The sequence below is a fragment of the Hydra vulgaris genome, chromosome 12 (assembly GCF_038396675.1).
Source record: "Hydra vulgaris chromosome 12, alternate assembly HydraT2T_AEP".
Lineage (NCBI taxonomy): Eukaryota > Metazoa > Cnidaria > Hydrozoa > Anthoathecata > Hydridae > Hydra > Hydra vulgaris.
The window spans coordinates 73,512,723-73,534,554 of record NC_088931.1 but is presented as its reverse complement, the minus strand read 5'-3'; the positions used below and the strand labels follow the sequence as shown (position 1 = coordinate 73,534,554).

Genomic DNA, 21,832 nt, shown 5'->3' with positions numbered 1-21,832 from the left:
GATGATGAAGATGTACCTAATAGGTTTAGTTATTCTACTAAATTTAAGGTAGTAATATGAATAAATGCAGAAGATCTGGTTGACTGTACTGCTGCAGCTTCTACCCAATATAAAGTAGGAATACGTCTACAAACTTCATTAGTAGCTACTATTTGCAATAAAGCTGTGTGAATTTAGAAAATATTAATCTATCAAGAAGTACAGTCCATAGAAAGAGATTCAGTAAGATTGAGATATTAGGAGATAAGCTTAGGCAAGAAATTAAAACTACTCTTAAAGCAAAAAAGCAATATGTTTATTTTGATGGAAAGAGGATAAAAGAGATGGAAGAATATCTAAAAAACTCTATTTTGGTAAAATAAGAATATTACTCAGTGATTGTAGATTAAATATTTACTGCTTGCTGTGACACTACGGCATCCAATACTGGAATACACTCTGGACTAGCTGTTTTCCTTAGCTTTATTCTTTTTTTTCCACTTTCTTTTTTTTCTCTGTAAAAGACATTATACACCTAGGCTAGAATGGAAACACATCTAGGCTAGAAATTCATCTAGGCTAGAATAGAAACACATCTAGGCTAGAAAATACAAATCAGCCTAGAAATACACATCTCACACTATATGGAGACTTTGACTGAATATAAGACAAAGAGCCTAAGGAAAGGACTGTATTTCAAACTCCTGAAAAATTGGTGTTTAGTCAAGATAGATGTGGAAAAATGATAAACCTGGTTAGGTAAATGAAATTGCTAAAAAAGCGTTGGTGTTTGGAAAAAAGGCCCTTGACTCAAAAACTTTTGCCAGAAGTCATTAACGGAAACTATGCGAATTTTTTGTTTTCTCTTTGGGAGGAGAAGTACCTGAATTTTGTTTCAATCAACCTAGAACCTGTCATAAACCTAGGCCCAGTATATTAAAAAAATAAATGTATAAGTATAATAAAAAACATATAAATAAAAAAATATAATAAATAAATAATTATAGTGACAAAATCTTACTCTTTAGGTTTATAGCTGAGCGGCTGCAAATCAGATAATATGCAGCAAAGTTTAATACTGGTAGCCAGGGACAATAGAAAGAAGCTTAAACAAGATTAATTAAAATATATATAGTTTATTTACTTCTGAAACACATATTTTTTGACGCAAATTTGTATTTTTATTAGGGTTTTTAACAAAAAACGGAATTTAACATATTGCAAAAATTCAGCAATCATGGGACACAAGGAAATGGGAAAAAATCATTTTAGTCAATGGGTTTAAAAAGTTTCAATTTTATCTATTTCCTTTAATTGATCTAAAACCAACTTTACAACAAATTGATTTAATCTGTTCTTTACAAGTATATGTAGCCATTGAAATAAATTTTCATCCTTTGAATCTTAATTCTTGTAAAAGTTAACTGACCTTCTTGCTATTTTTAAAACTGTTTTAAATTTGGGTGTTTTATTTTTGGATCTTAGTGTTAACGGATATTATCTTTTGAATAGCAATAATTCTAATAGCTAAAGACATCAGATTCGAATCTCTGGACTATTCTTTTATGTGGTTCCGTTTAGCACCTATTCACTCAACCACTGTACTTTTTTTTCTCCAATAACTGTGTTATCTCTCTTTTTTTTCCAATAACTGTGATTCAATGTTATTTTTGATAAAAAAAAATTAAGCTTTTTTTCAGCTAATATTTTATATTTGTGACTTGAATGCTCATTGCAGTAAATGGCTTGAATTTAGTACCACTGATCCTGATGGATTTAAGGCTTAAACTTTTTCTTATTTTAGTCTTTTACTCAGATAGGTAACTTTGTGATTGTTTTTTTATACAATTCTATTCACTTATTTTTACTTCTTAAATTGTGGCTTGTACAGTTTTATCTTGTTCTTTGTTAAATGGTTTAGAAGATTCTATGATCTTACTAAAACATCACATACTTTTTCTTCAGAATGATCTCACTTGGTTTTTCCAATGACCTCACTTCTTATTTCTACTTTTTATTTTTATAAATATTTACATTACTGTTATTTACTACTTTTAACTATCATTACTAATATTAAGATTGTTATTATTATTATAGTAATTATTATTATTATAACAACATTACTAGCGTAATGTTGTTATAACAATAACTATTTTTATTACTGTCATTATTGCTGTTGTTATCAGAGTCGTCTCGAAGAGATCTTAAAGGGGAGGAAGGGTGATATATCTCTTTTTTGCCGACTAAGACCAAAAAAAATTTTTTTTGGCGATTAAAAAAAAAAAGTTCTTCGTTTGCAGACATTTGCCAACTGCAAACCATTGATCCAATTTTGCCGACTCCAGTGTCCAATTTGCCAAATAATATAATTCGTAGGGAAGCTACACCCCTGTGTCACCCATTCCTTGCCCCGGGACGTCTCTGGTTGTTATATTCTTATTGTTATACTATTATACTATAACTTTTGATAATTACTACTATTATTGATATCTATATTATATTTACTATTGTTATTATCACTATTTTTATTATTATTGAATTTGACAGGTGTTTACTTAATATTAGTATTCACTACTATTTGTAAATATCCTTGATGTAAGAGCTTTTATTAAGAAATATATTTGTTTTGATTTGATTTAAACCTAAATGATATTTTTTTAATAATTTTTTTTTTGGCTCACCTGTGTGATTTCCTAGTTTAAGGCCGAGATGGAAACTTCTATTACTTTTTGGCGGATTCAGGTCAGGCCATCTTCTAATGCAACTGTTATTTCTAATCACAACCGTTTCTTTCATATTTTTCAAAAGAACAACTCTTGCAAACATTAACAAAAGAAAGTCTAACACTTCATACATAAGTCTGATCTTACCTCTCCAAAAGATAGGACAGAACTTTTTGGAAACAACTTTTTTTCTAAATAATTTCTTTAATTTAATAACCACCATTCATTTTATCCCGAAGAGATAAATTGATTCAAAGTTAGATATCTAAACTAAATGCTTCCGCTGCTTTTTTTATTCCAGTTGTTTTTGTCACTTAAATTCTCCTACAGCTTGCGGTCCGCACAAAACTCTTGCTACAGTCTTACAAAAGTCCAGAAAATATGCACATTGACAGAAAATGTGCACATTAGGGTGTCCCAAAAATATGTAGAAAAACCTTTTTTTTCAAACTTCTCTTGTACACAAAATTCATTGTCTATATATAGGTAGAAGATAAATACATTCTAAAAAATTGCACTCAGATCATTTTAAGAGCTTACTGCAAAATTCATAAGTTTTCCTTTTTTTTAGCTAGAAAAAAACAAAATTAAATAACTGACAGAATAGTTCTTTTATTCATAAATATATCTCATTATTATCATTAACTGACAATATAATTCTTTTATTAACAAATATATCTCATTAAATTTTATCATATAAAAAGCTTTAAATTTTCAAAAGTTCGTTTTGAGTTTCTTTGTTACTTTTTTTCTCTCCTCTCTCGCTATTAATAGTATATTTGGATGCTGTTCTCCTTTTTGAAAATATTTAAAAAAATTATTTATTAATCCGATGTTCGTTTCAGCGCAGTCGTTAGTTACAATAAGCCCTTTAAGAAAATTTTCAAAAAGACTATATGATTCAGTTTTTGAGAAGTTGGGATGAGAATGAGCCCAATCTTTGACTTGGTACACGATTCCTAGGCGTATAAATATAAACAAGCTATCAGCAGTAACAAGCTCTGAAAGCTTGCTGTATGGTAAGATTAAAACAGGATTAGGTTTTCCCATATTTATTTTTTCTAACTCTGGAACTAGAAAGGAAATTAATGACTTCAAAATCTGATATTTTACAAATATTTTCAAGCGAGAGTCAACTAGTGAAAAAACAACTACTGCTAGAGAAAAGTACCACAAATGTTTATGAAAACTTTTAGTCCTAGAATTGCCTTTGCAATACTCTAATATGTTTTGAATAATAATAGCTTGATCTTTTCCTTCAGTGCTCTCTACAGCTATAATTCCAAGTAGGCGGTCATCTTTTGTATTGAATTCAGGACTGGTAACAGCAACCCTTTCCTTTTTAACTGTAACTTTTAACTTTTCCTCTATTTCTTTTACTAACTTATTGTCAAAGTGCAAGATCAAATTCTTTCCCAACATTTCTTCATAATGGCTTGATCTGATGGTGGCTCCTAAATGAAAAAAAAAATTTTTTTCTCTTTGTAATCATTATTTTTAATTTATTATAAATATTAATAATATATAAAAAAATTTATCTAAATCTTCAATATTCTTGAATCAACTTCTTACTATTGAGCTTCTAGATATATTTAAATGATGAGCATTTCCCCCTAAAGCTTTAACAAAAGCTCGTAGAAACATTGTTTGTGAGCGAATGCTAATTCCGTATCTAACACTAACAGGTGTTGTAGCTAATAGAAGCTTGTCTCTGTCAAACTCTATTGTTATTTCCGAACAGCCAGACTTAGTTAATGACTTAATAAATAAAAGTTTAAATTAAACTTTTAGTAAAAATAATTACTTAAAAATTTTTGAATCAAAGATTAAGGATATAATTTACCTGATTCATCTAAGTCATGAGAGATCACTTCATCCATTTCTAAATCAATTTTGCAATTCAATTTAAAACTTTCATTAACTCTGCATTTTTCTTCATAAAATCTCATTCTTTCATACCTTTTAATTCTCCTTTCAACTCTTTGTTTCATATCAATGTCATACTTTTCACTCATCACACGTCTCCTCAATGTTCTTTGATCTTGAAAAAATGCCCAATCTTCTATCACTGCAGCCTTCGATCTTGGCATATCTTTATCTAATTTTTTTTTGGTATCTGTGTTCCAGGCTATATATCTTACTCTTTGCATTGAAATGTACAACTTATTTAGTTTAATAAACTTTTGCACAATTTGTACTTCAGAAATTATATAGTTTCCAAAGCCAAAGTATATTTCCATATATTAGCAATTTTTCTTGGGCAGCATATCTGCATATTTTCATAACAGAAATCTTTGTCAAGGAAAACCATATCCCTACTCCCACTCTTTGTTTTGCATGAAAAATTTTCTTGCGTAGACTTAAACCTTTTACTTTTTTCTGTAATAACATAATGATATTATCGTAGAACTGTTCCATTTGTTGGAAGTTGATGTTGAGGAAAAACAGAAATCGGACTTCTGAGAAGGTCGTCGTGGGTTTAAATTAACATTGTAGTTCGACTTTTTTATTTTAGTGATCTTTCTTTTCCCCATCTGTGATAAGAATTTATTATAAGTACTTATTTTTTTAATAATTTTTTAAAAATAAACTGCCCAAAAGATTCTTTTGTCAAGAGTAACGATTCGATTAGTTTTTTTTTATCAGAAAAAAATGATTGGTTTAAGTTTGTTTACGTTTTCTAAAAAGGTAATCAAGATTGCCGCTTTTCAAAGTTGATATATTTAAAAGTCGATATTTTAGATAATATAAAGTTGATATATTTAAAAGTCGATATTTTAGATAAGATAAAGTTGATATATTTAAAAGTCGATATTTTAGATAAGATAAAGTTGATATATTTAATAGTCGATATTTTAGATGAGATAAAGTTCAAAAATCAATAATTTAAAAATAGCTGTTAGTCCAGAAGCCTCTTTATTATTCTCTAAACTATTTTCATATTTCGTTTTTCTGCCAGTTGTAAAATAACATTTGTCGTTCCAATCTTTAACTCTGAAGATTGCTCTTGTCCTTCTAAGTATCGTTCAACCTTTTGCTATTATCAGCAAAGTCTTTAATCTTTTAATAAACAAATTTCTCATATCTTATCTTGATTCTAAGAATCTTCACTTAGAGAATCAATAGCCTTCAACCGATTCGCTTCGAGAATCAATACACTTCAACCGATTCACTTCGAGAATCAATACGGATTTTAATCTCTCTACTGCTGACTTGATAACTTAACTTATGAAATGATCTGTTAAATACTGGTTCTAATGTTAATCCATTTCAATCCATTTTAATTGCAACTGTAACAGAGAACCCAGTGAGTGCAAGATCTAAAAATACGTCTTCTGAACGTTTAAAAGACGTCCAAAACTTTCAAAAAACGTTAAATAGACGTCCAAAACATTCAAAAGAAGTTTAAAAGACGTCATTTTTAAGTGTCCACTGGGAAATGATCACTCACAGTCATATGAGTTACTTTATATTTAATACATGTGACATTTTTGTGTATCGCTATTATGTCTATTATTCTTGTTGTTACTCGAGTAAGCTAGATATTTTTTACATTCGTATTCACCATTGGATTGCAGATTTGAATTTTTTCTTTAAACTTTCTTGAAGTAAAATTTAGGTAAAAGTTTCAAAATTTTGATATTTTGAATTTAATATTCAAAATTTGAACAAAACTTTTATTTTTGTAAATAATTAAACAACATTATCTAAATGTATTTTAAATAATAAAACCAAGCACCTCCCAGACATTAACCAAATATTCAAGCCTTTTCAATCCAATAAAAAAAAAGCTCGTTCTAGAAAAACACGGAGCATGTTTACTTAGCTGGTAAAAAACACGTTCTAGAAAAATACGAAAACATGTTTACTTAGCTGGTGATTTTAGCTTAAATTTGCTTAATTTTGCTTCAAATAAAAATGTTCAATACTTTTTAGATACTCTAACCCAATATAACCTAATACTAACAATAAATAAGTCAACGAGAGTAACTAAGACTACATCGTCATTACTTGATAATATAGTTACTAACAATTTTCAAAACTGTCGTTTAGGAACGGGCATAATCAAAACTGATTTAACAGATCACTTTCCAATATTCTTAATTACTGATAACATTACCCAAAATAATCACCCCTCGAACTCTACAATTTTAACGCGACAGATCAATGAAAACTCCTTATTGTATTTTCGAACCCTTTTATCGGAAAATATCGATATGAATCTTATTTTATAATCCCATGAAGTCAATTATGCATATGAACTATTTTTAGCGCAATTCTGTAAACAGTATGACATAGCATTTCGAGTTAAAAAAATAGTTATAAAATCCAAGTCTCTTTTAAACCCCTGGATGACCAAGGGACTAATAAAATCGTCTAAAAAAAACAAAAACTTTATATTAAATATTACAAAAATAATACAAAAACTATAAAAACTTATTTGAAAAAACAAAAAAACACTCTAAAAAAATTTATTATGCAAAGTTGCTGGAAAAAACCAACGGCCACACTAATAAAACGTTGAATATAATTAAACAAATAAGTGGTAAAAATAAATGTGTAAAAAATAGTCTCCCCCAAAAGCTTTTAATTGACGGGGAAATAATTAATGATTAAAAAAAAAAATAGCTGAAAAACTAAACTCATTTTTTCTTGAAGTAGGGCTTGTAAACTTGGCGAGTAAAGTTCCACCAAGTACCACAGAGTTTGAATCTTATATTAAACCGTGTAATACTATTATGGAAAAATCTAATTTAAATCTAAGGGAGATAAGGAATGCTTTTAATAGTCTTAAAAGTAATAAAAGTGCGAGCATTGACAAAATTAGTGTAAATGTTGTTAAGTCAGTTTTCGATATCATTAAACCGTCATTATTTCATATTTTTGACCTTTTATTAAAACTAGGTGTTGTGCCAAAAAAACTTAAAGTTGCCGTAATCACTCCAATTTTTAAATCTGGTGACGAAACTAATATTTCAAACTACGGACCTATTTCCGTCTTGCTTTGCTTTTCAAAATTATTGGAACGAGTTATGTACAACAGACTTTATAACTATTTGATGTTAAGTAGTTTGCTGTACAGTAAACAATTCGGGTTTAAAAAAGATAATTCAACTAACCATGCGGTAATCGAACTGATTAATCATGTATCAGATGCATTCAATAATGACTATTTTAACTTAGGAGTTTTTATTAATCTATCAAAAACCTTTGATACTGTTAACCAAAAGATACTTATAAAAAAACCGGAACTCTATGGAGTATAAAATAAAAACTTACTTTGGTTTGAGGATTACCTGGCGAACAGGTCGTAATGTATTATTTATAAAAAAATTGAAAAAGAAAAACACATTACATGTGGTGTGCCCCAAGGTTCAATCTTAGGACGATTATTATTTTTATTGTATATAAATGATTTATACTTAGCATCAAACATTTTCAAATTTATATTGTTTGCAGACGACTCCAATCTTTTTTATTCCAACAAAAACATAAAAGTTCTCTTATATATATTTAATGAAGAACCATTAAAAATAAAAGAGTGGTTTACAAGTAATAGGCTTTCGTTAAATGTAGAAAAAACTAAATTTATTTTATTCTCCAAACCTAGTAAAGGTGATGTTCCTCTAAAATTACCTAATCTTTTAATCAATAAAACATTTATTAAAAGGGAACCAACCGTTAATTTTTTAGGAATAATACTAGATGAAAAAAAACTAAACCATATCTTAACATTGCTTCCTTGAAAAAAATATACTTTTTATTTATTCATAGTTTTATCTCTTACTATAATATTGAATGGGGTAGTACTAATTATAGTAAATTAAAAAAACTTTATAGTAAACAAAAACACGCATCCAGGATTGTATTTGGTGCACACAGAACTTTTTATTGCGAACCTCTTTTAAGGAAGCTTGGTGCCCTCAGTATCCATAAAATTAATATACAGCAAGTTCTACAATTCATGTTTAAAATAAAACATGGGCTTTCTCTTATTGTATTTCAGTCTTACTTTAATGAAATATCGCACAAGTATCCTACTAAATTTCCAATTAACAACTTGATTGTACAAAAAACTAATAGACCTTTTCGCGGTTGCGAAATGCATCTTGGGTAATCAGGGCAAACAAACAACAAAGTTCGCTTTTTTTAAATCAAAGCTGAAGACCTACTTCCTATTATTTTTATTATCTAGTGCTTAGATTTATGGTTTGATGTTTTATATTGTGAATTTTTTATTATTATAGATAAAGAAAATATAATTATAAAATGCCAAACTACCGTTGCTGTGTTGCTGGTTGTAATAACGATTCTAGGTATGCGGATAAGTTACTCAAAAGAAGTCAAGTAACAGAGCTAAAATTTCATTATTTTCCTAAAGACTCTGAAAAAAGACATCAGTGGGTAAATCAAGTTGGAAAAGGTTTACTAAATTTTACAGTTTCTGATAATAAAGTGGTTTGCTCTAATCATTTTGAGTTTGGAAAACCTACTTTTGCTTCACCTATTCCAACTTTGTATTTGAATATTCGTAATGCATATAAGGAATCTCCTACAAAAAGAAGAAAACTTAAAAAATTGAATCTTATTGTGGAATCAGATTCAAACAGTTTCTCTACAAGTTTAGCTATAGAAAGTGAAACTTGTGATAAATCTATTCAGTGTAATTAGGTATGTTACATCCCGCGTTTTACGGAACCGATTTTTGTGCTAAAAAACTGTTCCACGTTTTTCAAACTTGGCGTTTAGGCAGTATGGTAGGATGATGTTTTGTAGCATATTTTTTTAGAATTTTATATTAACTTAGAAGTTTTTTTAAAAGTAGAATGGTTGAACTTTTTTAAAGAGTATTTTTTTATTATATTGACGAAAGTTAAAGTGTTATTTATTGATATCAAAAAGTGTGTTGTACTTCTTGTACTTTGTAAATGTTGAAGATATTATCTTTTTTTTTTCTATCCTATTCTTTTTTTTAAGTTTATACGTTTTCTATGCACATGCCGAATTTCAAGAATTTATTTTAACTAGCAGATACCCTATTTTTACCCTCACTTTTGGTACCTAAATTTTGTTTTTCCGTCTTCTGTTTGGGGGAGAAGGGGGGGGGGGTACTGAAGGATATTAAATATTCGTTTTTATAAGCCAATAATAATAATTATTAAAAAAATTTATGTGATTTTTCTATAAAGTGATTTTGTGATATAAGTACTAATATTACATTTATAAAGTATCAATGTCAAAATAGCATTTATTATATATTAAATCAATAATACATGTTTTTTGCTCAGTCCAATCATACTATTACATTTTTAAAAAGCTTTATATCATATAATAATATAATATATTGCTTTTTTACGTATTTAGAATATATCATATATTAGTAATATACTAATATTTGTCTAAAAATATATAGACATATATAATATATTTATAGTATATTAAATTTAATATACTATTTATAGTATATTATATTTATACTATATTATATACTTAATATATACTATATTATAGTATATATTAAATATATACTATAATATAATATATATATTTAATACATACTATATCAATAATAATTATGAATGATATGATTCCGATAGAGCAATGACAGTCTTGCACAATAGCAGAATACTAAAACTTAAAAAAAAACATAGAAAAGCTATTACTATTTCTTAATGGACTAGAAAAGAAAATGATTCTGAAACTGTTGATTATTATATGAAAAAGTTCCAGCTGGTTGCTGACATTGTAGTTGATGTTTTCATTGAGTTGATGTTTTCCTAATGTGAATATGTTGCCATTATTTTTTGATAATTGGACATGCATTTTATTATCTTACTACATGATTTTACTATTTTTCGACTATATATAAATATAAATATATATATATATATATATATATATATATATATATATATATATATATGTATATATATATATATATATATATATATATATATATGTATATATATATATATATATATATATATATGAATATATATATATATATATATATATATATATATATATATATATATATATATATATATATATATATATATATATATATATATGTAAATTATGTTAGTGTATTTTACAAATAGAGTGCTCAATGTTCTTAAAGAGCAGAGCAATAATAAATTAGTAAAAAATACTTGTCTAAATTTTTCTTCAACTTAAAGCTTCACCATTGCCTGGATCATCAGGAAGAGTCCAAACTCCTCCTGATGATCCAGCAATGGTGAAACTTCAAGGTAAAAAAAAGTTGATAGTATTTTTTTTTACTAATTTATATATATATATATATATATATATATATATATATATATATATATATATATATATATATATATATATATATATATATATATGTAATATGCAGCAAGTAGTGGAACTTGCAAAAAAAAATATACAGCGAGTAGTCAAACTTGCAAAAAAAATTTACAGCGAGTAGTGGAACTTGCAAATAAAGTTACAGCGAGTAGTGGAACTTGCAAATAAAGTTACAGCGAGTAGTGGAACTTGCAAATAAAGTTACAGCGAGTAGTAGAACTTGCAAAAAAAATGTACAGTGAGTAGTGGAACTTGCAAAGATATGTACACGGAGTCGTGGAACTTGCAAAAAATATGTACAGCGACTCGTGGAACTAGCAAAAAAATTTACAGCAACTAGTGGAACTAGCACAAAAAAAATTACTGCGAGTAGTGGAACTTGTAAAAATATAAAGTGAGTAGTGGAACTTTTTTTTTGATAGATGGATCTAGCTTACATTCACGTCGTGTCTATTGTTAACAATGATTATTATATAGTTTCATTAATGGAATTTAATATCTTAATCATTAACTAAAAGCCAAGATGTAAACTAATTAAAATAATATTATAAAACATTTTTTGTTTTTAAAAATTTTTTCAGGTCAGAGGGGGAACCATCTATAACTATCACTAAGCATTATGTGATGTATTTTGAATTTTGGTAAAAGATGTTTTTATATTAAAGTTTATTATTTTAATTACATTTAAATAATTTTTCAATCTCATTAAAAATATAATTTTTTTTTCAGGTTGTAAAAGAGGGAGGGGGGCGACGATACGCCCCTTCCCCATCTACACCCCTTGAAACAAAGGGTGCACTGCTAGTGATGTGAAGTAGTAAAATATAATTTTTGATTTGATACTAGATTTCTTTTTAATTATAAAGATTAATATTTATTAAAAAAAAGAGTCATTTTTGACAATAGGGTGTTTAAAACCATCACCCTTACATCCACCCAAAGACAATGATAAAACTTCTATATTCGGTGGTTGGATAGCTAGTACAAAACATCTTGTATATAAAAATTTATATTTTCATTAAAAAAAACCCACTTTTTTACGAATACTGTTAGTTTTTATTGCCGGTATTGATGGTGGTTTTGTGCCCCCTCTTGCCCCTGGATGCACCCGTAATCTAGAAACCTTTATAAATTTGTAGATAACTCTTGTATCCATCTTTTAATACCAAGATGTAAACTTTTGGATAAATTGATCAGTTGTCATAGTTGTTAGTTAATAAAAACTATTTTGACCACAGTTTTTTCAACAAATCCTAATATCAAAAAATCGGTACTTAAAATGTCATAACTTTTTGTAGGGTGATTCGATTTTAAAATTTTTTTCACTTTTGGAATAATGAAATAAAGCTCTTTTTAATGATATATAACAACCTAGAACTTGATGAATTTAAAAATTTCATGTTACATACCTAGTGTAATGAACCAATACGAGGATCAATGATTTTTGCTAATTTAACTAGAGATTCTGATGTTCAATTTTTTACTGGCCTAGCAAATTCAAATATCTTTGAAATGTTATTTTCTTATTTGCAGAGGAAAGGAAATATAATGCACTACTGGAAGGGTTCAGAAAAATACAACTAAAGACTTATCTTCCCCAAGAGATTTAAAAACAATATCATTAAAATCTCTAACATTGCAGCAAGAATTTCTTCTTGTAATGATGCGTTTACGCTTAGCTCTTTTAACTGAAGATCTTGCTCATCATTTTATGATTTTTACTTCTGTAGTCAGTTCAGTATTTATAACATGGATAAAACTATTTTCTCTTGAGTTAAAATGGATTATACATTTTCCAAACAGAAATATTATAAAAAGAAATTTACCAACCATGTTCAGAAAGTACTATCCAAAATGCTCGGTAACAATTGATTGTTCTGAACTCTTTATTGAAACACCGTCTAGTTTGGAGATAGCTGCAGCTTGTTGGTCAAATTATAAACACCATTATACTGTAAAATATTTAGTTGGAATAACACCCAATGGTGCAGTTTCTTTTTTGTCTAATTATCATGGTGGCAGAGCTAGTGATGTTTTCATAGTTAAAGATTGCGGATTTTTGAAATATTTACAACCTGGTGATCAAGTTATTGCAGATAGAGGTTTCAAAATTAAAGATCTTCTAGCATTTTACCAGTGTAACATAGCTATTCCCCCATCAAAACATACAAATTTTCAGATGACATATAATGATGTACAGGAAACCTCAAAAATTGCAAATGTTAGAATTTATGTTGAGCATGCCATAGGGCGTATGAAAAACTTCCGCATATCAAAAAATGAAATGCCAGTTGTTAATTAAAAACAAAAAGTTGTTAATTAAAAACAAAAACATTAACTTTTTCTTCTAAATGAAATTTTTTACAGAAGTATATGTATATGCGAACATATACATATATATATATATACATATATATATATATATATATATATATATATATATATATATATATATATATATATATATATATATGGATGTATATATATATATGTATATATATATGTATATATATATGTATGTATATATATATATATATATATATATATATATATATATATATATATATATATATATATATATATATATATATATATATATATATATATATATTTATATATATATATATATATATATATATATATATATATATATATATATATATATATATATATAGATAGATAGATATAAATATAGATATAGGTTCATCAGGCAGCTATATCTATATCTATCTAAACTATATATATATATATATTTATATATATATATATATATATATATATATATATATATATATATATATATATATATATATATATTTATATATTTATATATATATATATTAATTTAGTCTTTCTTTTTTTTGTTAACTACTTTGTTTCATTTATTTCGGGTATGTTGCATACAAAAATTTTAATTTTATCTTTGATTTTTTTTTATTTACAGTTTAAACTAAATAAGGAGGTGCCTTATTAATTAATAAACTTTTTAAATCTTCTAAATCAATAGTTTGTTACTGAAAATCTCATAGAAAGATAAATTTTATATTATATAATGTTTAAATAATACACTTTTTATCTCCATAACTATATAAAAATGTCTATAAATCAATGATTAAGTACATTTAAGTTATTGGCAAAGTATGCAAATAAATCTATTATTCAATATTGTCTTTTTATTGATTCCACAGCATTCCCAATGAAACAAGAGACCGCAAATATTGCATTCAATACTGTTATCTTTTTCATTTTCAAATTCATTTTCATTTAAGCATGGCTTGTCACACAATGGACATGTATATAAATGTACAAATCCAAGCAGGTAACGCTGGACATAAGTTTTAAAAAACAGAATTAAACTTGGAAGCACTCTTTGCCAATGATCTTCATCAAACGTGATTTTGTTTACTAAAACATCTTTCTTTGTATAGACTACAAAATATGTTGAGTTATAACCAGTGATTGCCATTCGGCCAATTATTTGGGTGTAGTATTTGTGATTTTTTTTAACATGACTTTGTTGTCAACCATCTCCAAGAAGTCAGTTTTTTTCCATGAAACATTTATTTCTTCGTCACGAATACTAAAGGGGCATTTATATTCTACACAAGCTTTTAGGCAACACTGACATAGAAAAATATTGTCCAGAGAAGGGCCAAAATATAGGAGAGGTTTATGCAAGAATAAATCACATGTATTTAACTTCGGGTTTTGATGTTTTACCCCTTAGATGACATAAATGCTTCAGTTGGGTTTTTCTTGTTTTCTTTACGCCATTTGATAGATGCTACATTTTTCAATTCAAAAGGTTTGACATTAGCCTTAAGAAGTGGAGTAATTCTGCATTTTACGTCTTCTTCGCTGTTTCTTAAAAAAGATGTAACTTTTTGGTGCTGGGAATAAAAACATCATGATGTTATTCTTCCTCTGCGTTGTTCCCACCATTGCTTTGAGTGTGATTATTTCTTGTAGCTTTTTCTAATTCTTTTAGTTAAAGGTCATTAAACGTACGCTATCAAAAAATCTATTAGTCACACCACGTGGATCCTTCGGCAAAAAACCTAGTGCTGCGGAAGCTATTTCTGTTACTGGGTGTGGCACATCACTTTCAGTAGGAGGAGTAAACTTGGTGTTTAAAAACGCGTTAGGGAGAGTTGTTTTGAATATTATAAAAAAAAAAATTTTCAGCATCCGTCGCTTCAGGCATTAGCTCTGGTCTCGAATCAAAATTTATTTTTTCTTTACACATCAAGTAAGTTTTATGTGGCTTACCACTTTTTTGTTGAACAATATTCATATCTTTTACCATAATTGTTTAAACTTCTTTGGATAGAGCATTCCAGTCACAAACATTGTCAGTACAAGTAGGAGCGGTAAAACCTATGGTGTTTGCATATATATATATATATATATATATATATAAATATATATATATATATATATATATATATATATATATATATATATATATATATATATATATATATATATATATATATATATATATATATATATATATATATATATATATATATATATATATATATATACATACATACATATATATATATATATATATACATATATATATACATATATATATATACATCCATATATATATATATATATATATATATATATATATATATATATATATATATATATATATATATATATATTATGTATATGTTCGCATATACATATACTTCTGTAAAAAATTTCATTTAGAAGAAAAAGTTAATGTTTTTGTTTTTAATTAACAACTTTTTGTTTTTAATTAACAACTGGCATTTCATTTTTTGATATGCGGAAGTTTTTCATACGCCCTATGGCATGCTCAACATAAATTCTAACATTTGCAATTTTTGAGGTTTCCTGTACATCATTATATGTCATCTGAAAATTTGTATGTTTTGATGGGGGAATAGCTATGTTACACTGGTAAAATGCTAGAAGATCTTTAATTTTGAAACCTCTATCTGCAATAACTTGATCACCAGGTTGTAAATATTTCAAAAATCCGCAATCTTTAACTATGAAAACATCACTAGCTCTGCCACCATGATAATTAGACAAAAAAGAAACTGCACCATTGGGTGTTATTCCAACTAAATATTTTACAGTATAATGGTGTTTATAATTTGACCAACAAGCTGCAGCTATCTCCAAACTAGACGGTGTTTCAATAAAGAGTTCAGAACAATCAATTGTTACCGAGCATTTTGGATAGTACTTTCTGAACATGGTTGGTAAATTTCTTTTTATAATATTTCTGTTTGGAAAATGTATAATCCATTTTAACTCAAGAGAAAATAGTTTTATCCATGTTATAAATACTGAACTGACTACAGAAGTAGAAATCATAAAATGATGAGCAAGATCTTCAGTTAAAAGAGCTAAGCGTAAACGCATCATTACAAGAAGAAATTCTTGCTGCAATGTTAGAGATTTTAATGATATTGTTTTTAAATCTCTTGGGGAAGATAAGTCTTTAGTTGTATTTTTCTTACCCTTCCAGTAGTGCATTATATTTCCTTTCCTCTGCAAATAAGAAAATAACATTTCAAAGATATTTGAATTTGCTAGGCCAGTAAAAAATTGAACATCAGAATCTCTAGTTAAATTAGCAAAAATCATTGATCCTCGTATTGGTTCATTACACTAGGTATGTAACATGAAATTTTTAAATTCATCAAGTTCTAGGTTGTTATATATCATTAAAAAGAGCTTTATTTCATTATTCCAAAAGTGAAAAAAATTTTAAAATCGAATCACCCTACAAAAAGTTATGACATTTTAAGTACCGATTTTTTGATATTAGGATTTGTTGAAAAAACTGTGGTCAAAATAAAGTTTTTATTAACTAAAACTATTATAACTTAATCAATTCTTATCCAAAAGTTTACATCTTGGTATCAAAAGATGGATACAAGAGTTATCTACAAATTTATAAAGGTTTCTAGATTACGGGTGCATCCAGGGGCAAGAGGGGGCACAAAACCACCATCAATACCGGCAATAAAAACTAACAGTATTCGTAAAAAAGTGGGTTTTTTTTAATGAAAATATAAATTTTTATATACAAGATGTTTTGTAATTAGCTATCCGACCACAGTCGAATATAGAAGTTTTATCATTGTCTTTGGGTGGATGTAAGGGTGATGGTTTTAAACACCCTATTGTCAAAAATGACTCTTTTTTTTAATAAATATTAATCTTTATAATTAAAAAGAAATCTAGTATCAAATCAAAAATTATATTTTACTACTTCACATCACTAGCAGTGCACCCTTTGTTTCAAGGGGTGTAGATGGGGAAGGGGCGTATCATCGCCCCCCTCCCTCTTTTACAACCTAAAAAAAAATTATATTTTTAATGAGATTCGAAAAATTATTTAAATGTAATTAAAATAATAAACTTTAATATAAAAACATCTTTTACCAAAATTCAAAATACATCACATAATGCTTAGTGATAGTTATAGATGGTTCCCCCTCTGACCTGAAAAAATTTTTAAAAACAAAAAATGTTTTATAATATTATTTTAATTAGTTTACATCTTGGCTTTTAGTTAATGATTAAGATATTAAATTCCATTAATGAAACTATATAATAATCATTGTTAACAATAGACACGACGTGAATGTAAGCTAGATCCATCTATCAAAAAAAAGTTCCACTACTCACTTTATATTTTTACAAGTTCCACTACTCGCAGTAATTTTTTTTGTGCTAGTTCCACGAGTCGCTGTAAATTTTTTTGCTAGTTCCACGAGTCGCTGTACATATTTTTTGCAAGTTCCACGACTCCGTGTACATATCTTTGCAAGTTCCACTACTCACTGTACATTTTTTTTGCAAGTTCTACTACTCGCTGTAACTTTATTTGCAAGTTCCACTACTCGCTGTAACTTTATTTGCAAGTTCCACTACTCGCTGTAACTTTATTTGCAAGTTCCACTACTCGCTGTAAATTTTTTTTGCAAGTTTGACTACTCGCTGTATATTTTTTTTTGCAAGTTCCACTACTTGCTGCATATTACATATATATATATATATATATATATATATATATATATATATATATATATATATATATATATATATATATATATATATATATATATATATATAAATTAGTAAAAAACACTTATCTAACTTTTTCTTCAACTTGAAGTTTCACCATTGCTGGATCATCAGGAGGAGTTTCTGAGAACTCTTCCTGATGATCCAGCAATGGTGAAGCTTTAAGTTGAAGAAAAATTTAGACAAGTATTTTTTACTAATTTATTATTGCTCTGCTCTTTAAGAACATTGAGCACTCTATTTGTAAAATACACTAACATAATTTACATATATATATATATATATATATATATATATATATATATATATATATATATATATATATATATATATATATATATATATATTCATATATATATATATATATATATATATATACATATATATATATATATATATATATATATATATATACATATATATATATATATATATATATATATATATATATATATATATATATTTATATTTATATATAGTCGAAAAATAGTAAAATCATGTAGTAAGATAATAAAATGCATGTCCAATTATCAAAAAATAATGGCAACATATTCACATTAGGAAAACATCAACTCAATGAAAACATCAACTACAATGTCAGCAACCAGCTGGAACTTTTTCATATAATAATCAACAGTTTCAGAATCATTTTCTTTTCTAGTCCATTAAGAAATAGTAATAGCTTTTCTATGTTTTTTTTTAAGTTTTAGTATTCTGCTATTGTGCAAGACTGTCATTGCTCTATCGGAATCATATCATTCATAATTATTATTGATATAGTATGTATTAAATATATATATTATATTATAGTATATATTTAATATATACTATAATATAGTATATATTAAGTATATAATATAGTATAAATATAATATACTATAAATAGTATATTAAATTTAATATACTATAAATATATTATATATGTCTATATATTTTTAGACAAATATTAGTATATTACTAATATATGATATATTCTAAATACGTAAAAAAGCAATATATTATATTATTATATGATATAAAGCTTTTTAAAAATGTAATAGTATGATTGGACTGAGCAAAAAACATGTATTATTGATTTAATATATAATAAATGCTATTTTGACATTGATACTTTATAAATGTAATATTAGTACTTATATCACAAAATCACTTTATAGAAAAATCACATAAATTTTTTTAATAATTATTATTATTGGCTTATAAAAACGAATATTTAATATCCTTCAGTACCCCCCCCCCCTTCTCCCCCAAACAGAAGACGGAAAAACAAAATTTAGGTACCAAAAGTGAGGGTAAAAATAGGGTATCTGCTAGTTAAAATAAATTCTTGAAATTCGGCATGTGCATAGAAAACGTATAAACTTAAAAAAAAGAATAGGATAGAAAAAAAAAAGATAATATCTTCAACATTTACAAAGTACAAGAAGTACAACACACTTTTTGATATCAATAAATAACACTTTAACTTTCGTCAATATAATAAAAAAATACTCTTTAAAAAAGTTCAACCATTCTACTTTTAAAAAAACTTCTAAGTTAATATAAAATTCTAAAAAAATATGCTACAAAACATCATCCTACCATACTGCCTAAACGCCAAGTTTGAAAAACGTGGAACAGTTTTTTAGCACAAAAATCGGTTCCGTAAAACGCGGGATGTAACATACCTAATTACACTGAATAGATTTATCACAAGTTTCACTTTCTATAGCTAAACTTGTAGAGAAACTGTTTGAATCTGATTCCACAATAAGATTCAATTTTTTAAGTTTTCTTCTTTTTGTAGGAGATTCCTTATATGCATTACGAATATTCAAATACAAAGTTGGAATAGGTGAAGCAAAAGTAGGTTTTCCAAACTCAAAATGATTAGAGCAAACCACTTTATTATCAGAAACTGTAAAATTTAGTAAACCTTTTCCAACTTGATTTACCCACTGATGTCTTTTTTCAGAGTCTTTAGGAAAATAATGAAATTTTAGCTCTGTTACTTGACTTCTTTTGAGTAACTTATCCGCATACCTAGAATCGTTATTACAACCAGCAACACAGCAACGGTAGTTTGGCATTTTATAATTATATTTTCTTTATCTATAATAATAAAAAATTCACAATATAAAACATCAAACCATAAATCTAAGCACTAGATAATAAAAATAATAGGAAGTAGGTCTTCAGCTTTGATTTAAAAAAAGCGAACTTTGTTGTTTGTTTGCCCTGATTACCCAAGATGCATTTCGCAACCGCGAAAAGGTCTATTAGTTTTTTGTACAATCAAGTTGTTAATTGGAAATTTAGTAGGATACTTGTGCGATATTTCATTAAAGTAAGACTGAAATACAATAAGAGAAAGCCCATGTTTTATTTTAAACATGAATTGTAGAACTTGCTGTATATTAATTTTATGGATACTGAGGGCACCAAGCTTCCTTAAAAGAGGTTCGCAATAAAAAGTTCTGTGTGCACCAAATACAATCCTGGATGCGTGTTTTTGTTTACTATAAAGTTTTTTTAATTTACTATAATTAGTACTACCCCATTCAATATTATAGTAAGAGATAAAACTATGAATAAATAAAAAGTATATTTTTTTCAAGGAAGCAATGTTAAGATATGGTTTAGTTTTTTTTCATCTAGTATTATTCCTAAAAAATTAACGGTTGGTTCCCTTTTAATAAATGTTTTATTGATTAAAAGATTAGGTAATTTTAGAGGAACATCACCTTTACTAGGTTTGGAGAATAAAATAAATTTAGTTTTTTCTACATTTAACGAAAGCCTATTACTTGTAAACCACTCTTTTATTTTTAATGGTTCTTCATTAAATATATATAAGAGAACTTTTATGTTTTTGTTGGAATAAAAAAGATTGGAGTCGTCTGCAAACAATATAAATTTGAAAATGTTTGATGCTAAGTATAAATCATTTATATACAATAAAAATAATAATCGTCCTAAGATTGAACCTTGGGGCACACCACATGTAATGTGTTTTTCTTTTTCAATTTTTTTATAAATAATACATTACGACCTGTTCGCCAGGTAATCCTCAAACCAAAGTAAGTTTTTATTTTATACTCCATAGAGTTCCGGTTTTTTTATAAGTATCTTTTGGTTAACAGTATCAAAGGTTTTTGATAGATTAATAAAAACTCCTAAGTTAAAATAGTCATTATTGAATGCATCTGATACATGATTAATCAGTTCGATTACCGCATGGTTAGTTGAATTATCTTTTTTAAACCCGAATTGTTTACTGTACAGCAAACTACTTAACATCAAATAGTTATAAAGTCTGTTGTACATAACTCGTTCCAATAATTTTGAAAAGCAAAGCAAGACGGAAATAGGTCCGTAGTTTGAAATATTAGTTTCGTCACCAGATTTAAAAATTGGAGTGATTACGGCAACTTTAAGTTTTTTTGGCACAACACCTAGTTTTAATAAAAGGTCAAAAATATGAAATAATGACGGTTTAATGATATCGAAAACTGACTTAACAACATTTACACTAATTTTGTCAATGCTCGCACTTTTATTACTTTTAAGACTATTAAAAGCATTCCTTATCTCCCTTAGATTTAAATTAGATTTTTCCATAATAGTATTACACGGTTTAATATAAGATTCAAACTCTGTGGTACTTGGTGGAACTTTACTCGCCAAGTTTACAAGCCCTACTTCAAGAAAAAATGAGTTTAGTTTTTCAGCTATTT

At 26.9% G+C, this 21,832-nt stretch overlaps 4 protein-coding genes across 4 annotated transcripts; 2 read left to right on the top strand and 2 right to left on the bottom strand.

The window, feature by feature from the left end:
- The first annotated feature begins 8,972 nt into the window (after positions 1 to 8,972).
- On the top strand, positions 8,973 to 9,374 carry LOC136088327 (THAP domain-containing protein 11-like). Its single transcript, XM_065812024.1, has one exon. It carries the CDS (start codon positions 8,973 to 8,975, stop codon positions 9,372 to 9,374), a length of 402 nt encoding a protein of 133 aa, XP_065668096.1.
- A 3,322-nt stretch (positions 9,375 to 12,696) lies between these two features.
- Positions 12,697 to 13,335, top strand: LOC136088326 (uncharacterized). Its single transcript, XM_065812023.1, has one exon. The coding sequence runs from the start codon at positions 12,697 to 12,699 to the stop codon at positions 13,333 to 13,335; it is 639 nt and encodes a 212-aa protein (XP_065668095.1).
- Positions 13,336 to 15,803: 2,468 nt separating this feature from the next.
- On the bottom strand, positions 15,804 to 16,667 carry LOC136088325 (uncharacterized). The gene has a single exon (XM_065812022.1). The coding sequence runs from the start codon at positions 16,665 to 16,667 to the stop codon at positions 15,804 to 15,806; it is 864 nt and encodes a 287-aa protein (XP_065668094.1).
- Positions 16,668 to 18,180: 1,513 nt separating this feature from the next.
- Positions 18,181 to 20,185, bottom strand: LOC136088324 (THAP domain-containing protein 11-like). Its single transcript, XM_065812021.1, has 2 exons — positions 19,792 to 20,185; positions 18,181 to 18,275 (listed from the first exon to the last, which is right to left on the bottom strand). Exons 1-2 carry the CDS (start codon positions 20,183 to 20,185, stop codon positions 18,181 to 18,183), a joined length of 489 nt encoding a protein of 162 aa, XP_065668093.1.
- Positions 20,186 to 21,832: the final 1,647 nt, after the last annotated feature.

Bases quoted from the DNA above. Each gene is read 5' to 3' on its own strand.
- LOC136088327 (XM_065812024.1), top strand. From the start codon at position 8,973: ATGCCAAACTACCGTTGCTGTGTTGCTGGTTGTAATAACGATTCTAGG.
- LOC136088326 (XM_065812023.1), top strand. From the start codon at position 12,697: ATGCGTTTACGCTTAGCTCTTTTAACTGAAGATCTTGCTCATCATTTT.
- LOC136088325 (XM_065812022.1), bottom strand. From the start codon at position 16,667: ATGATTTTTGCTAATTTAACTAGAGATTCTGATGTTCAATTTTTTACT.
- LOC136088324 (XM_065812021.1), bottom strand. From the start codon at position 20,185: ATGCCAAACTACCGTTGCTGTGTTGCTGGTTGTAATAACGATTCTAGG. The intron at 18,276-19,791 runs GTAATTAGGTAT...TTCAACTTAAAG, and splicing joins TTGTGATAAATCTATTCAGT to CTTCACCATTGCTGGATCAT.